The sequence below is a fragment of the Prionailurus viverrinus genome, chromosome A2 (assembly GCF_022837055.1).
Source record: "Prionailurus viverrinus isolate Anna chromosome A2, UM_Priviv_1.0, whole genome shotgun sequence".
Classification (NCBI taxonomy): domain Eukaryota; kingdom Metazoa; phylum Chordata; class Mammalia; order Carnivora; family Felidae; genus Prionailurus; species Prionailurus viverrinus.
Genome location: NC_062562.1, coordinates 121,932,638 through 121,948,941, shown reverse-complemented (window position 1 = coordinate 121,948,941; position 16,304 = coordinate 121,932,638). Strand labels below are relative to the sequence as shown.

At 45.6% G+C, this 16,304-nt stretch overlaps 1 protein-coding gene across 6 annotated transcripts in view; it reads right to left on the bottom strand.

Annotated features, from left to right (window-relative positions):
- The window catches only part of PLEKHA8 (pleckstrin homology domain containing A8), a 94,691-nt gene that overhangs the window by 21,649 nt on the left and 56,738 nt on the right, over positions 1-16,304 (bottom strand). For 3 of the 6 annotated variants that reach the window (XM_047830407.1, XM_047830400.1, XM_047830393.1), the window contains exon 14: positions 9,279-15,154. The exons of the other annotated variants lie outside the window; for them this stretch is intronic. In XM_047830407.1, coding sequence (XP_047686363.1) covers positions 14,957-15,154 — 198 coding nt within the window. In that variant the 3' untranslated portion in view covers positions 9,279-14,956. Of the gene's footprint in view, positions 1-9,278; positions 15,155-16,304 lie in introns of those variants that run through there. 6 annotated transcript variants of the gene reach the window in all.

Genomic DNA, 16,304 nt, shown 5'->3' with positions numbered 1-16,304 from the left:
TCTGATCCAGCCCTCCGTATTCTCTCGTGCTCGGGCTCTCCACCCCTGGGTGCTGCCATCTCTCAGCTCTCTCGGTTGCCTTCATTTCCTCCCAAAGCGGACCTCCCGGCAGCCAAGGGAGGGCAGGCGGCGGATGAGTCATTCATTCTCGTGCCATCTCGGTTTGTAACCCGAGAGGAGAGGGATTGTCTTCATCAGCCCGGGCTGCTAGAACCAAATGCCACAGGCTGGCTGGCTTCCACAAGGGATGTGTATTTCTCCCAGCGCTGGAGGCGGGAGGTCCGAGGCCAGGATGCCAGCATGGCACCTCTCTTGGCGTGGCTCAGCTCTGCTGCCCAGCGATTTCACTTGGGCGGGGACAGGGTTGACATTTTCTTTCCAGACTCACAGAAGCACGAAGATAGAAACCTCTCAGCTCCTCCGATGGACTGCAGCCAATGCATGTGCAACATTCCTACGGTGCTGAGTCTTTCTGGCTTCCTTCTTGTAAGATTTACTGTCAGTCACTCCAAACAGTCTCTCTTTCCATTTCTTCATTTGTTTCAGATGTCCTGGGCAGGTCGCTAGGTATCATACTGGCGTTCAATTTTTCCGGTTAGACCAAAAGAACGCAGCACTTCTCAGTTGCATAAAATGGGAGTTTTAGATGAGTAGTATCTTTGGGTGCCTAAACAGATAGTGGCTCCTGAGTGAAAAATAGCCAGTGCCAAAAAAGGAAGTGTGGTGGGATTAAGTTAAAAGCTTAGAGTATCTTGCTAGGAGTTACAAAGCAATGTCATTACAAGGATCAGCATAAAACAGGCACCCACCTACACTACACAATGCTTTTTAACCTTGTTTTAAAAATACCCCCTCCCCTCCCCTTCTATTTTATTTTTTTAAATTTTTTTTTTAATGTTTATTTATTTTTGAGACAGAGAGAGACAAAGCATGAACAGGGGAGGGTCAGAGAGAGGGAGACACAGAATCTGAAACAGGCTCCAGGCTCTGAGCTGTCAGCACAGAGCCCGACGCCAGGCTTGAACTCACGAACCGCGAGATCATGACCTGAGCCCAAGTCGGCCGCTTAACCGACTGAGCCACCCAGGCACCCCAGCTCCCCTTCTATTTTAAAATAAAAATATAGCATGGTTCTCAAATAAAAATCAAGCAATATAATAAGGGACAAAAAAGAAGAGACTAAAACAAAATCAATACCCACCTAACAATAACCACCATTAACTTTTCGTTGGGTATCATTTCTGACTTTTTCCTTCTTACACAGATAGCAACGAAAGGATAGAGGCGTTTATAGTCATAGATTTACGTTCATTTTCATTCATCATATTTATTCCTAATCACATTTATTTTAAAAAATAACACTCGGCTCCTTTGCCTGCATTTAAGACAGAAACCAAAGTAAATTGAAACAACTACTAAACTTAATATTTTTTTTCCCCCAACAGGTATTTAAAACTCTATTCCAGCTTATTTTTTAAAAAGGTACCAACAGACTCAAGAGGTCGGTCGCATGTATGTTTCTTTAGACGACATCAACTCTCTGTTATGAAGAGACTGACACGCTTATATTTCCCTTTCCCACCCCCAATTTACTAGTTATATTATTAAGGCTTATATCTTGTGCAGTCTGAATCTACAATGCAATTCCCGGTTTGGCCTTCGTTCTTTATGTAAATTCAATGCACATCACCTGCCGTTTTGTTACAAGCTCCTCCATTATTGAGCTATTTGATTCGCCTTTTCTATCAAGCGGTTTCCTCAAGAAGGGCTTGTGGGTGTTGTTTTCCCTGAGTTTTGCACTCTTCATGTTGTATTTGACAACGTGGCTGGCAATCACCTACTTAGTCACTCTTTTTCCCACGTAGAACTTTGGAGATATTTCTCCATTACCTCCTGGCATTGAATCTTGTGGTAGAGAAGTTTAAGACCCTTGGCTGGCTTGCTTTTTCGGCCTCAATTTTTTTCAGGCTTGAAGTTTATGGACTCCATCGGGTTATATTTTCGTGTCAAGTGCTTTCTCTCAGATTGCCTAGAATATAGGACCCTTTTTCAATCTGAAGATTCATTCCTTCATTTCAGGAGAACTTTCCTGTATTATATCTTTCAATACTTTTTTTAGTTCCTTGTTTTGGTCACCAAATACGCATATGCTAGAGTATCTCTGTCTTCCTACAATTGTCGTCTCAAGAATTACTCTGGCTTTTGCAGTCATCTCAACCTCAAGCCTTTTCTTCCATGGTATCTAGTTTTCAACCATGTTTCTTGCTATTTCTAATTCACTTATTTATTCTAGAAGAGTGTTATTTTGGCTAAGCCGTTTTCTTCGCTCTTCAGCCTGCCTTTTTTGGGGGGACGTGCCTGGGTGGCTCAGTCGGTTTGTCTGCCTTCAGCTCAGGTCGTGATCTCGTGGTTTGCGAGTTCGAGCCCCGCGTCAGTCTCTGTGCCGACAGCTCAGAGCCTGGAGCCTGCTTTGGATTCCGCGTCTCCCTCTGCTCTCTGCCCCTCCCCCGCGCACGCTCTGTCTCTCTCAAAACTAAATAAAACATTAAAAATTTCTGACAGAGAGACAGAGCATGCGCAGGGATGGGCAGAACAAGGGAGACACAGAATCCAAGGCAGGCTCCAGGCTCTGAGCTGTCAGCACACAGCCCGACGCGGGACTCAAACTCATGAACCGCAAGATCGTGACCTGAGCAGAAGTCAGACGCTCAACCCACTGAGCCACTCGGGTGCTGCAGTGTAGTCTGCCCTTCATCCTGTTGTTTAATCAGCTCATATATGAGCTTTCGTCTTATTGGATTCATGCTCTTTTGAGTTCTTGTGAGAACACAGTATACCTGTGGGAACTTTTGCTTCTTTAGGTGAGCTTCTCTTCCCAACTGACTTCATCTGTTCCCCCACCCATTCTGGTGGCTGTGTGTTTACGTGGTCGCTGGGTCATTTTATTTAGATTTGCTCATGTGGAAGGTGGCTCTGTACAGACCATTTATTTGCTTTGATATACTGTTGGCACGTATGCTGTCTTATTTGACGACTTCTCTTCTCCTGGGCTTCTGTTCTATGATGATTTCTAAGTACTTAATAACCAGCACAACACAGACACTGAACAAACAGAAGAGAGGGTGGCCACAGCCCTGGGGTAGGAGCCCGAAGACGCCATGTTGGGCCACACGTTACTTCTTTTGTTGCCGGTCGGTGGTCTGGAGTTGGGGGGTTTCTTGTGAGAGGGGCTAGGGTGGCCAGAGCAGTGTGAGCTGCTTCCATCAGTGATCATTTACTTCCTAGTATAGAAGTATTTTGATATTTTAATGAACAGCACAGCCATAGAAGTGTGTATCAGCCAAACCAACCTGCTTGTCTGTGTCTGCATGTGGGAGGAAGGAGGAGCTGTGCGTACACATTTTTGGTTGGAAGGATTAGACTCTGCTCTGTCTTCTGACGCTTGCATCAACTCCTGCACCAGGGTAACTTCCGAATGGAGAGGAGACGAAATCTGCTACAGGAGGAGACCTTTGGGATGTGGTTTTTGTCTCTTAATTCCGGGACAGGCTGGTTTTTTCCTGTTTCTTGTTCTCGTGTTTCACCCATCTCTCTCCAAGAACTCCCCCCTCCTTCCCCAACACACACACACATGCCAGCCCTACTCAGAGGAAGGAAGAGAGGTCTACTCATCTTGCCCCAACTCTCCAATCAGTTTCCTTCCAAAACCTGAGGTTTTAATGAGCATTCTGGAGTTTGCAAATGCCCTCAATAGGGTGGCAGGATTAGGAACTCTTTTCATTCTTGCCAGAAAATCTGGTCTTTTTCTTTGGTGATCATCTTTTGGAGTTTGGGGCTTAATGGCAAGGTTGGGCTCCTTCCTTGCTTTGTTGATGGTGAATATATATATATATATATATATTTTTTTTTTTTTTTTTTAACTGGTTTTCACCTTTAAAATTTTTACTTATTTTGGTAGTTCATTTTGTTAGGATTTAGGGGATGAAGGTTTTGTGATCTGGTCTTACTTATCCTAAACACACACACACCACAAGACAAAAAAACCCAAAGCACAATTTTATTTATTTTTAAAAAAAAGGTGTTTTCTTTTCTTTAATTTTTAAATTTTAACTAGGCTCCATGCCCAATGTGGGGCTTGAACTCATGACCCTGAGATTACGAATCATAGGATCTACTGACTGAGTCAGCAGGGCACCCCCCAAAAGCACAATTTGAAATGTCAAAACCAGCAACTGTGGGTTCTCAGTCGGGCTGCATATTATAATCACGGGGGAGATTTTACCAATACAAGTGTCAGGCTGCTTTCCAGAGACTGATTTAAGTGATCAGGAGGGGCTTAAACATCAGTGTTTTTATTTGCTTGTTTTTTTAAGTCCTTCTAGTGATTTACTTAAACGTATAGAGCTGAAAACTATGAACTGGACTTTGTCTTCTAATTGTTCCTAATTTGATACACATAAGCACCATTTAAAAAAACATTTTATACCTGCATTAATTAAGGTAATATGTGGGAAATCAAAGAGCTATGTCCCGGGTGAGGAGAACATAGGGAACACACTGCAAAGAAGAACACTGCTTTCTGGCCTTGCTGAAAACAGCAGGCCAGTGTCTAATTAACGTGTGTATAGGGGCTGGGTCCTGCCTGTGCTCATGAATTCCTTAGACCATGTTATCTATGGAATATTTTATCTTCTTCTCCACCCTGCTTTCTGCATCTGCTCTTTTACAGTCTTGGGAACCGCCTTGTTTTTCTGCATGCTTTCTACATGCAGCCCACTGACGTATCGCACAATGTTTCCCTGGATGTATGCTCAATAAATGTGGGAGCTTGAAAGCAGCTCAGGGAGACTTCCCTTAGCCTCTCTCTCACCTCTCTTGACTTGCATGGAGTCTTGAGTAACCTTTCTGCTGACCTCAGCTTTGCCGGACAAAGCCGAAGACCGAGCCCACAGCACAATATAAAAAACACAAATTATTTATGCTGAGTGGTCAGGCACTCAGAGTATTTGAGTAGCAGAGGAAGCAGGAAAGGAGAGATGCACAGGGTTTTGCTTCAGAATGTTCTTAGCTAGTTGGATAATGGAACCAACACACTTAAAGAACCAGGGGAGCACCGTGTGAGGTAATGCCCAACTTCTTTTTTTTTTTTTAATTTTTTTTCAACGTTTATTTATTTTTGGGACAGAGAGAGACAGAGCATGAACGGGGGAGGGGCAGAGAGAGAGGGAGACACAGAATCGGAAACAGGCTCCAGGCTCCGAGCCATCAGCCCAGAGCCTGATGCGGGGCTCGAACTCACGGACCGCGAGATCTTGACCTGGCTGAAGTCGGACGCTCAACCGACTGCGCCACCCAGGCGCCCCAAGTAATGCCCAACTTCTAAGACAGTTTTAGAATCCTTCCATGGGCAAGGAAGGCAGTGTCGGGTGCTAGACGCCCTGACTTGAATAAGGTGAAGTTCATGATTTAGTGAGGAAGGTGCTACAACCAATAAACAAAAGACTCATCCAAGAATGTCTAGTTCTCTTGGGAGTCATGCTTCCTATCCCTAAGTTCTAATTTATGCAGTATTGTTTAGAAGCACAGGTGTTCAGAGGTGAACTTAATGGCTGGGATTATTGTGTGGGGCAGTTTTTGAGGTGAGGTTCAATCTGGGCTTTGAGGAAGGGGAAGGGAAAAGGGCATTCCAAGTTTGTGAAAGAATCTGAACCACGGCAAGGAGTCATAAAGTGTTTTCAGATTTGGAAGGCAGTGGCAGACAGGTTGCAAGAGCACCGAATTCAGAGGTCAAGGCTGCAGCCCCCGGAGTGAGGAGGCTGAGGCAGGCCTTCATAGCCAACTGGGTAGAGAGAGTGGAAGTGAGGCAGGAGCTCAGGGTGTCGGAATTTCCTGCCTGGGTGACTGGAATAATAGTGACGCCACCTACGTAAATGGCAAAGCTTAAGAGGTGACCGAGTGTGGACTGAGGGTTTCAGATGAAGGTAGGACATCTAAGAAGATCAGAAGGCAAGTGGGTCTGGTTGGAGCTCAAGACCACAATCCAGGTGAGCGGCTTGTACTTGAAGGTAACTTAAGGGCTGTCCACATGGGAGTCTGCTATCGCAGAAGCATCTGAGGCTGCTATCTGGACATGAATGAATTTAACAAGTTTGCAGAGAAGGGCGGTAGAGAGCCAGGTCTAAATCAGGAGGAGCCAGGCAGAAAGTCTGAGCCCCATCTGCCCTAGTGACTCACAAAACCTGGGGGAAGGTTTGGTCAGTGACACGTAACGGTCAGTGGAAAGGTAAAGGTCAGGGGGAATGTCGAAGGTGATCTCATGCAGAACTCTGAATCAAGATCTGACTTTTAAAACATCTAAAAACTTTTCAACAACTTGGACCGTCAAGCCAAAGCAGCAAGCCCTAAAATTGGCCGCACACTCAGTGTTAGCAAAGATGTGACAATTCTGTTCTCTAAAAAAAGGAGATGTGATTACACAGCAAACCACCTAAGTGTGATTTGTGTCTCCAGTCCAATGCTGATGTCAGACCATTAACACTCATCGATTCTTTCAGCCTGAACCATCCCTGCGACAAAGGCAGTATCTCCATTTTGTGCCTCTGGAAAGAATGATGGTGATGAGGACAGTGTCAGGGTGTGTGTATGTGTGTGTGTGTGTGTGTGTGTGTGTGTGTGTGTGTGTGTGTATGAATGTATGAAGGGTGTGATGTGTGCTTGTATAAAGGGTCTCAGACATCTAATTGACACATGTGAACGTAAGAACAAATACAAACACCAACTCCAGGACGGTTCCATTCCTACCTAATTGTTCTTTTGGTTTCTCCATCACAGCCACTAGGCACAGATTTTCCAAGTGAACCTGTGTTTACTGTAGAAAAATAGAAGAGACAGAAAATGTACTCGGATTCACAGATTCTGGAAGAATAACATGCAGCAGACACAGCCTCTCGTCAGCTGGTCCCTCATGATCAGGAGGCTACTCTATCCCCTACCCACTAGAACTCAGGACAGATATTGAAACATGTTCTCTTTCTGAACACACCTTGGTTCATCCTCCAGGAAGCTTATCTTTCCATGGCTCCCAAGTACTACAGAGGGCAGTGCTAAGGGACAAAAGCCGACTCTTCACACACCTCCTGATAGCACTGTTCCTGGTAGGTATGGAGAAGGCAGGAGATAGCTGGTCCTCACACAGCCATCCCTGGCAGTATTGAAGTTTAAGGTTTGTGAGAACAAAACCATTGCAAAAAAGCTCCTAGGGTTCTGTGGAGAAAGTGCCCATAACTTAGAACAAGCAGAGCTCATACAAACTGACTTCAGGTATGGACAGTCACTTCCGTTTTTATACAGCAAGGGGGACAAGGGTGGTGGTTCTTCAATGTAGGCCACTTTGTTTTTTCTTTAAGATTTGCCCGGGGGTGCCTGGGTGGCTCAGTCGGTTAAGCGTCCGACTTCGGCTCAGGTCATGATCCCGCAGTTTGTGAGTTTGAGCCCCGCGTCAGGCTCTGTGCTGACAGCTCAGAGCTTGGAGCCTGCTTCGGATTCTGTCTCCCTATCTCTCTGCTCCTCCCCTGTTCGTGCTCTGTCTCCCTCAAAAATAAATAAACATTTTAAAAAAATTAAAAAAAAAAAAGATTTGCCTGGGGGGGTGTGCCTGGGTGGCTTAGTCGGTTAAGCATCCGGCTTTGGCTCAGGTCATGATCTCACGGCTTGTGAGTTCGAGCCCCATGTTAGGCTCTGTGCTGACAGTTCAGAGCCTGGAGCCTGCTTCGGATTCTGTGTCTCTCCCTCCCTCTACTCCTCCCCTGCTCGTGCTGTCTCTCAAAAATAAACATTAACAGAAGTAAAAAAAAAAAAAAAAAAAAATGATGTGCCCATATTCATTGGGGAACAGAGACACATATGCTCATCATAGTGATTGTTTCAAGGGACAGACGCCCACCAGAGGAGGTGTAAGGAGAGTTGGGGCTGTATTGTAAAGGTCCACCTTTCTCCAGGGGAGGACTCCCAGGGCAGGAAAGCAGGTCTCCTGAGCACTGGAAGTAGGAAAGAGAAAGTCAGCCTGCCGAGAAAGTTTGTAGGTGCCCTGGCAGCTACACGGTTCCTCAGTGGGCCCACACCATCTGTTTTCTGTCTCTACCAGCTGTCTCTTCTCTCTCTCGCATGTGGCCCAACACGGCCACTCCAGCAGAGTCCACGTGAACCTTGCGCTCAAGGACCTACCACAACTTCACTTGCTTCTCTTCCTTCAATCCTGCTTCCCTGACTTCTAATTGGCTCAGATCATGTATTTAAAGAGGTGGCTGGTTGGGGCGCCTGGGCGGCTCAGTCGGTTGAGCGTCCGACTTCAGCTCAGGTCGTGATCTCGTGGTTTTTGAGTTCGAGTTCCACGTCGGGCTCTGGGCGGACAGCTCGGAGCCTGGAGCCTGCTTCGGATTCTGTGTCTCCCTTTCTCTCTGCCCCTCCCTTGCTCATGCTCTCTCTTTCCTTCAAAAATAAATAAACATTAAAAAAGTAAAAATAAAGAGGTGGCTGGAGAGGAGGCCTCGTGCGGGCAATTGACAGGAAGCTTCTCTGTGGACAGTGTGGTTTCTCACACCAGCCATGCAGACCCATCTACCTGCAGGTATTTAATATCCACCAACAAGCATACAAGAGAGAAAACCCAACAGGTGCAACCCTACTTTGGCATCAAGTGATTTCGAAAAAAGTATGGCCTATTGAACGTGAACTTTTTAATCACACAGCCACTCACATATTAGGCATAGCAAACTCATCTATCTGTTCTGCATTTGTGGTTTTTCTGAAAACAGAATTAAAACCGGGCCAAAGAACAGAGCCACTGTGAAAGGAGCTAATGGTTCTAGAATGCTAGGCACACCCAGTGCAATGCCATTACAGAGGTCTTTTGATGCTTCAAAATTAATTTCTGTTTAGGTTTTAACCAGTTTTATAAAGATTTCAGAGCTAGGCTGCTTGAGTTTGTAGCCTGGCTCTATTCCCTAACAGCTGTGGGATCTTAGGCAAGGGGCTTCCTCAGTCTGCGCCCGTTTCTCATCTGTAATCTGAGGATAACAACAGTACTGGCCTTACAGAGTGAGTAGGAGGATTAAATGTGTTACTGTTGGTAAAGGGCTTAAAATGATGCCTGGCAAACAGTATGTGTTCCACAAATGAGACTTATTATTGGCATATTCAATTCAGAAGTGCACAGAAAAATCTTTAGAAGATGTACTTGATAAAAAATACTTTAAAAATAAGAGAAGCGCTTGATAAAATACTTTAAAAATAAGTTTATTATAACTAACGAATATAAAATCTGACAGATGTTTTCAAACATTTTTGCAAAAAAAGTAAAACCCTCCCCACAAGATATAGAGTAAGAAGTTGGACAGTTTTTACATGAACACCAAACATGAAATTCTCATTCACTGGTTGGTCCCCAAAGGCTCCAACACATTATATTCTAAGTAAAGGCCCATTAAAATGAACAAATCAACAAACTACTTGACACTCGCTTTCTACTGCCATTATGCTGCTCATTCAAAATGCTTTAGGACAAGAACAGTTAACACAAGACTGCATGTGACAGGTATTCAAAGTGCGTGGATCTATGAGACCATAAACACTCAAGATAAGAATACTGGGGCTGGAATTCAACACCGACTTAAAAAATTAATCCAAGGAAATCTATGTACATTGTAGCCTTTGGCATCTGGTCTCATGTTTTTTTCCTTAGAGAGACATCATTTTGTCCAATCTACTAACCAGATTCAATCAACCTTAAATACGTGTCTCATCTGACACAGATTGTCCACAGCCAATTTCACATGAGGTAGTTGGGCTGTTTACTGACATTCTAGTGAAACTGTCATGACACTGGGGACTCAGACATCAAACATGCCATGACACTGGCTCATCAGCCTTCTGGGAAGCAACAGAATACTTCTAGGTCACCCGTCTTGTCATCACTGACTCCACACGCACCTATGAAGAGACATGTACACAGGAGTCTGTGATCTCATTAGTTTTGCAAGGGGTGCCAACCGTCCCAGGGTGGTTGCTGTTTATAAAGTACAGGGAAGAAATACTGACCACATGACCACACTTTAAAATATATGTAATAGAAAGAACGGTGCTTAAAACAAGCAGGATCTCTTCCTTATGTTCTCACATAGCTTAGCTGAAAACATCTGTTCGCTCTGAAAGAGAAGTGCTTAAAAAGGGCAACCAAAAAATCTTGCAAACTTTTGCATTACAGAGCCGTGGTATGTTTTTTCCGTTGAATGAAAGGCTATAGAAGAACAGCAGAGGAGAAGGATCAATGCATGCGTACCGCCAATGATCACTTAATCATGCCCTGGAGTGCCTTAGAGCAGCAGTGCGACGAGAGAAGTCATGCAAGTGGCCTCCATACACAGGACTACTGGCTGCAACAGGGTGGGAACCGGGAACGTTTACAGAGAAGGTCCGGCGAACAGTTTGTTCATGAAGTGCTGAATGGATCCCTAACAACCTTGTAACTGGTAAGCGGTCTTAAAATACGATTAGACAGCTACTGAGTAGTTTGTATGTCATTATTATGAAAGCCCTGAGTAAGCAACTGCAGGTTACAAAGGGACATCCAGAAGCAGAACGTATTTCTAAAGAAAGCCCTCCATATACACTTCACAGGGACACAAGACTTACTGTACACACTGAGGTTGGTGCACAGACTGCACCAGATCACAAAGGGCATCTGAAGTTCAGGCCTTCTAAGACCAAGCACATTAGCTCAGCTGACAGAACGATGGCTTAAAACATATTTTACTTACAAATTCTAAACCTAAAATGTAAAAAAGGTTGACGGTTTACCCTAAAAAAACCACCCATAAAACATCAGAATAGGGAAGCTGAAGAGTTGTAAAACCTAGGACTAATACCTGAAGTAACTGATTTTAATCGATTCAGAAACGCACCATTAAGTAACCAACTTCTTGTGGGATGTACTAGTTTAAATAGAAAAGAAACATAAGAAGCTTTCAGAAAATTGCCTCACATCATCTCATATTGCTCACGACCCCCTGACTCTCTACTGTCTTAAACGATATTTCTTCATCTATGTGATTTTCCTAATCAGATCAGGTCCCATTAATAAGAGACCTCTTACTCTAGCTCTTTTATTTCCTTCAAATTTAATAAAGAAAAGTGACTTTATTTACTGGCTCCTTCCACCTATTGTTCATTAAAAACACTGTTCCAAAAATATAAAGTTGAAAGCATGGACTTTTTGGGTATATACACAGATGCAATTAATAATCAAAAAGAGATGCCCGCAAACGTTCCCGGCGGCACTCATCTGATGACAGGTCACTTTCCGCACATGGCGGTCACCTGCTTCACAGCTACAAATGGGACCGGGGGTTCTTTAAGAAGCTCCTGAATGAAGTCCGAGAACAGAATCCCCGGCGACTGGGCACCTGACTGTGGGCTAGGTCCGTAGCAGGGGCTCCACGTAGGTAGGAGTTAGAGGAAGCTGCTAAGGAATGGGGCAGAACAGCTAGAGTGGGGGGTGGCTCCAGTGCTCTGAGGGGGCACTGCTGGCTATCCCCAGTAACAGAAAGCGGCAAGGCTGAGTTCTGGAGTCCAGATATCCCTTATTGTGCAAACTGACATTTGAGGAAACTCTCTGTTCAGAAATGACATGCAAATAGTGATGACAAGGTGCCTCAAGCCACGACTTACACATCCTAATGAACACTGCCTTTCAAAGTCAATTCTCTGGGGACTCAGATGCTCGACCTCCAGAGAGCCCTGCTTCCAGAACTCCCTGCAGAGCTGGATCAAGAGCTGACAAGAAAATCATCTCCACCTCATAGTTGTAAGTTGGTTTGGTCCCCAAAAGGTATCCCTCCGACTTAACATTTTTCACCAGGATTAGCTATAATGAAGCAAATCTGCTTTCAAAGGACAAAATAATAATAATGATAATTGCCAGCATCGAAAGGAGTTTGTTCAGTTGGACAAATGTGTATTAATCCCCCTGAAGTGAAAAGTCTGGCTTCTCCTGTGGGGGGATGGGGAGAGGTGCGCACGTGACGAAATTACGTGCACCAAGCACTTTGTTATGTTACTTATCAGCTTCTACTAACCCCTAGAAGACAAATTACCTTCTTCTTCAGGATCTCTCTAAAGGTTACTCCAAAAAAGGAATCCTAAAAATGTTTTGAGCAATGAGGGCAAGGTGACTCCTCTGTCGACAAGCATACTAATGTTTTCTCATCTCTCACTGGGTGAAAGAAAGCTTAAAAGTCCCAGAAATCTTGGAGGATCATGCAGCAAAGGTCTTAACTATCTTTTCTTTGTTCCCATCTCAGACGGTACCTGCAGATTAGAACCTCAACTAGAAGCAAATGCTGGGTGTCCAGGAGGAAGCTCTGACTGTGCCAAACTGCACGTCAAGTTGCATTTATCACGTAGCACGAGGTTCAATTTCCAGTTCCTTTTATTCAGGACCCTGCGAGCTTTATACATCTTGGGCACATTTAACATGCTCCAGTGAGGAAAATACCTGTCAAAAACACTACGCCTGTCTACGGGGGTGGGAAAAGGGGGAGTACAAAATGTAACTTATTCAAGACTCAAGCTATTCTGATCTGGGTTCCCAGTGATCCCAGATAATATTAAATTCTTCTTCCCCGGAAAACCAAGTTATGGAAACCAAGGCCGTACCTATAGAACTGTGAAATGGCCACGCCGAGCAGCTGTCTTCTGTCTGTGTGTATCCAGAGCTTGGGTGGCGAGTCCGAGGCACGCGCCGTGTACCCGCACCCTCTCCAAGAGACCACATGAGCTCACTGGGGGTGACGGGGCGGCAGCAGCTGCTCCGAAGGGATACTTACAGTCTCCCGGTGGCACCCCCTTGCAACAGCACAATGCCTAAAGTGCCTCCGTTCAGGGTTCGAGCACAGACTGGCTGTTGCTTTCTTTTTCCCTCTCGGGAGGCTACGGGGAGGGCAGGAAGTCCGAAGTAGCCTCCGGCTCCTCCGTCACAGTCGCACTGACCAGAGGAGATCCACACTAGCTGCTTGTGGGGGCAGGGGAAACGACACACAGGCCTTGGCAGCTGCCAGTAACAAGCGCTAAAATACAGAAGAAGCGATACCATTTTAGCACCGTTTCCCCAGCCTTTAAACATTTGTTTTTCTTTAAGCATTTTCCAGAAGTCCTTACGTAAGTTGCATACCTGCTTCATTAATCCGAGCTAAATAAATGCCAATTCGTTTAAAGACAGATAAAAGACAAAATCAAAACCCCTCCCTACACGAACCTCCGCCTAAGGAGAGGGTTCTCTTTGTCCTGGAAGAGAATCACCTGGGGCTGCTCAGGTAGCATGCACCTGTGCCCTTTAAAGGCCCTCACCTTCTACCCTGGGGCACTACCTTCCGCTGGACCTTCTCTTCCAGCTGCTAGAAGGAAGCAGCCCCTGGGGGGGAAGCCTCCATGACTTTCCTCCCACGCCCACTCTTGGCAGTTTGGCCTACTGGAGACCCCTGGCGTCACACACTTTCCAGGAGAACGCCTACCCAGGGTTGTATTATGCAAGATTAAATCCTACCTTTAAACTCTGATACTGTCTTAAAGCTGTAAAGACAGCTTGCTTTGCACTATTGGTGATGATACCAAGACTGATCAGAGAGCACATTCAGAACCGTGGTCCCTGATGCGATGCTCAAGCCTCATGGCTGGGCGCCGATGCTGGTTCAGTTAAGAAAATGGTGAGTAGACTTGCTCTACGTCTCACTCTCCCTTTAACTATTTTATTTCAATGAAAGTCTCTTCCTCTTTGGAAAAGAAAGGACACACCATTTAGTTCATGCAGAAGAGTTCTGCAAACTAGAATTTAAACTAGAATTTAATCTTGTAGTTCTTCAACCCTGGGTGTACAGGAATCAGCTGGAAAGTTTATTCAAATGTAGGTTCCTGAGTCCCACCCCCCACTACTCTGATTCTTTAGTAGGTCAGGGTAAGGCCTGGGAATTTGCTGTTTGAAGAAGCAGTCCATGTGATTTTGATGCAGAGGTGGTCCAGATCACACTTTGCAATCATCAGCTTCCTCTAAGTAGAAGCTATATGCCTGTGAGTAAACTCCTCAACCTCTACACCTTACTTCTAAAATGGGTAATAAGCCCTAAAGTCTGAATGTCACAGTTTCACTGTACTGATTCAGATGGTGCAGGGGAAAGCATGCCGGCTAAGTGTGGGCACTAGATAGGGGTCATCTCGGGTGACCTGTCACATCTCTGCCAGACTGTCCCCCTGCTTGGGGTCAGTCCACACCACTCACCCCTTCGGAGCCACAGTCTCCCCACCACGGACAAGGATGGCACTCCGTGTTTGTGTCTTCCTCCTCGACACTGACGTGCCCACACCAATGCCCCAAACGCCTGAACTACACAGGCGCTTCCTGTCCACAGAGCCGTGGGAGAGAGGATTCTCTGAACGTCTAGGAATACCAACTCCACATTTCAATAGCTTCAACAAAGGGGCTTAGCCTTCCCCCCAGTTTTTAGTCTAAGTTGATCGAAACACTGGCTATGTGTTACAGTCCTTGCTATAGAACTTGCTCATTTTCAGCTGGGGCGTGAAAGGTAAAAACAAAACACAGTACTGACAAACTCATTTGTCAAATCTGCTCTTATAACTTGCTGTTCAATTCTAATATAACAGCTATGATTTGGTTTCCAGGAGGCCCTTTGAACTGAAATATATAGCACCTTGATTTTTAAACACACAGAACACATACGCATTAAAAAAAAATTATATATAAAAGCACTAGGCTTTGCCTCCTTCTCTCCATCCCACCGAGTACGGGGCTGGAGAGGGTCGAAGCTGCTGCTGGGAATGAAGCAGGGCAACAAAACACGTTAGCAGACTTTATTCCCTGAAGGTAGGAGGCAGCGCGGTCCTGCAGACGTCATACCACCTCGTCAGACTCCAGTCCGTGGACCTCGTACAAAGTGTCCAGTATCGCCAGCTGCTTTTCCATGGCAGGGAGGTAAAGGCTGAGGTCCCTCTGCATCCCAACACTGAATGCTGCTTTCTGGTGGTCGCCTTCCTTGATGGTTAACGCGGCCACAAAATCTTCATAGGACGGAGCCGCCCTCAGAGCTAACTGCAAAAGAACTGCCCGTGAGAATCTGCACCACGTCTCTTGCTCTTGCACGCTTTACGCTTATGCATGAGTGCATACGTGCACACACACTCACACGCATACACGGAGATGAGGGGGGGTGATACTACACCCTTCCAAGCCACGGGCTCTAAGAAAACAAGTATGTACTCGGGCCATCTTGCGGATGAACGATGCCAACAAATCAGGGAGTGCTGAGGGAGAAGTTCTGAGAAAAGCTTCCTTCTCATTCACAGCATGATCCAGACCGTTCCTTCTGAATGCTCAGAATCCACCTGCGTGCATGCTGCTCCCCCAGGCTTTGTTCCCACGTGGCCAGCCTTCCAGGGCACCTCACTCTCCTATTTGTGTCCCATCCGTATGTTTCTCTGCCCATCCCTCTTTCCCCCGACATGGAAAATATTTCCTCTGCACCCGTGACGATTTTCTCAGAGGGAAGGGAGCTACCCCTGTTGTCTGCTTGTACACTGATGCTGTAACGTATCTTATCCCACTTAATCTGTGTAAGAACCCTGTACTGTTTATAGCCCTAGTTTACAGATGAACATTATATTGCTAACGAGGGCCAGGGCCAGGATCTGAACTCAGGATCGACTGTGTTTTTTCAACCATGCTGCCACACCACACCCCTTCCCTGATGGAACAGTTCCTAGGCTCTGGATGGCTCTCTTCCTTTCGTAGGCCAGTTGTTCCCTAAGGTTGCCAAAATCCGCTGGCTGGATCCACTGGACTGGTTCTGCTGAGATCTCTGGAGGCTTTGGAATCTTCAATTAATTACACTACACTTGCTTTCCTGAGCCTTCTTATTCTTGACAAGTCTTTGAGAATAAGCCCCACTCCCTTTCTGCAATTGGAGGCTGACTGGCATTATCATGCAGTGGTTAAAGCACAGGCTTGGGTGAAGGAGACACGGATTCAAATCCCAAATCTTCCCACATTATTAGCTCGAGAAATTTGAGCAAGGTGCTTAACCCCCTAGAGCCTGCGTTTCCTCTGTAGAAGAGGGGCTGGTACCACTTTCCTTATTTGAAGAGATTAATGTAATATGTACAACACGCTGAGCTCACTTTCCGGTACACACCAAATACTCAAATAATGGCAGAAGTACAAGGGAGAGAGCAGAGAATGAAGG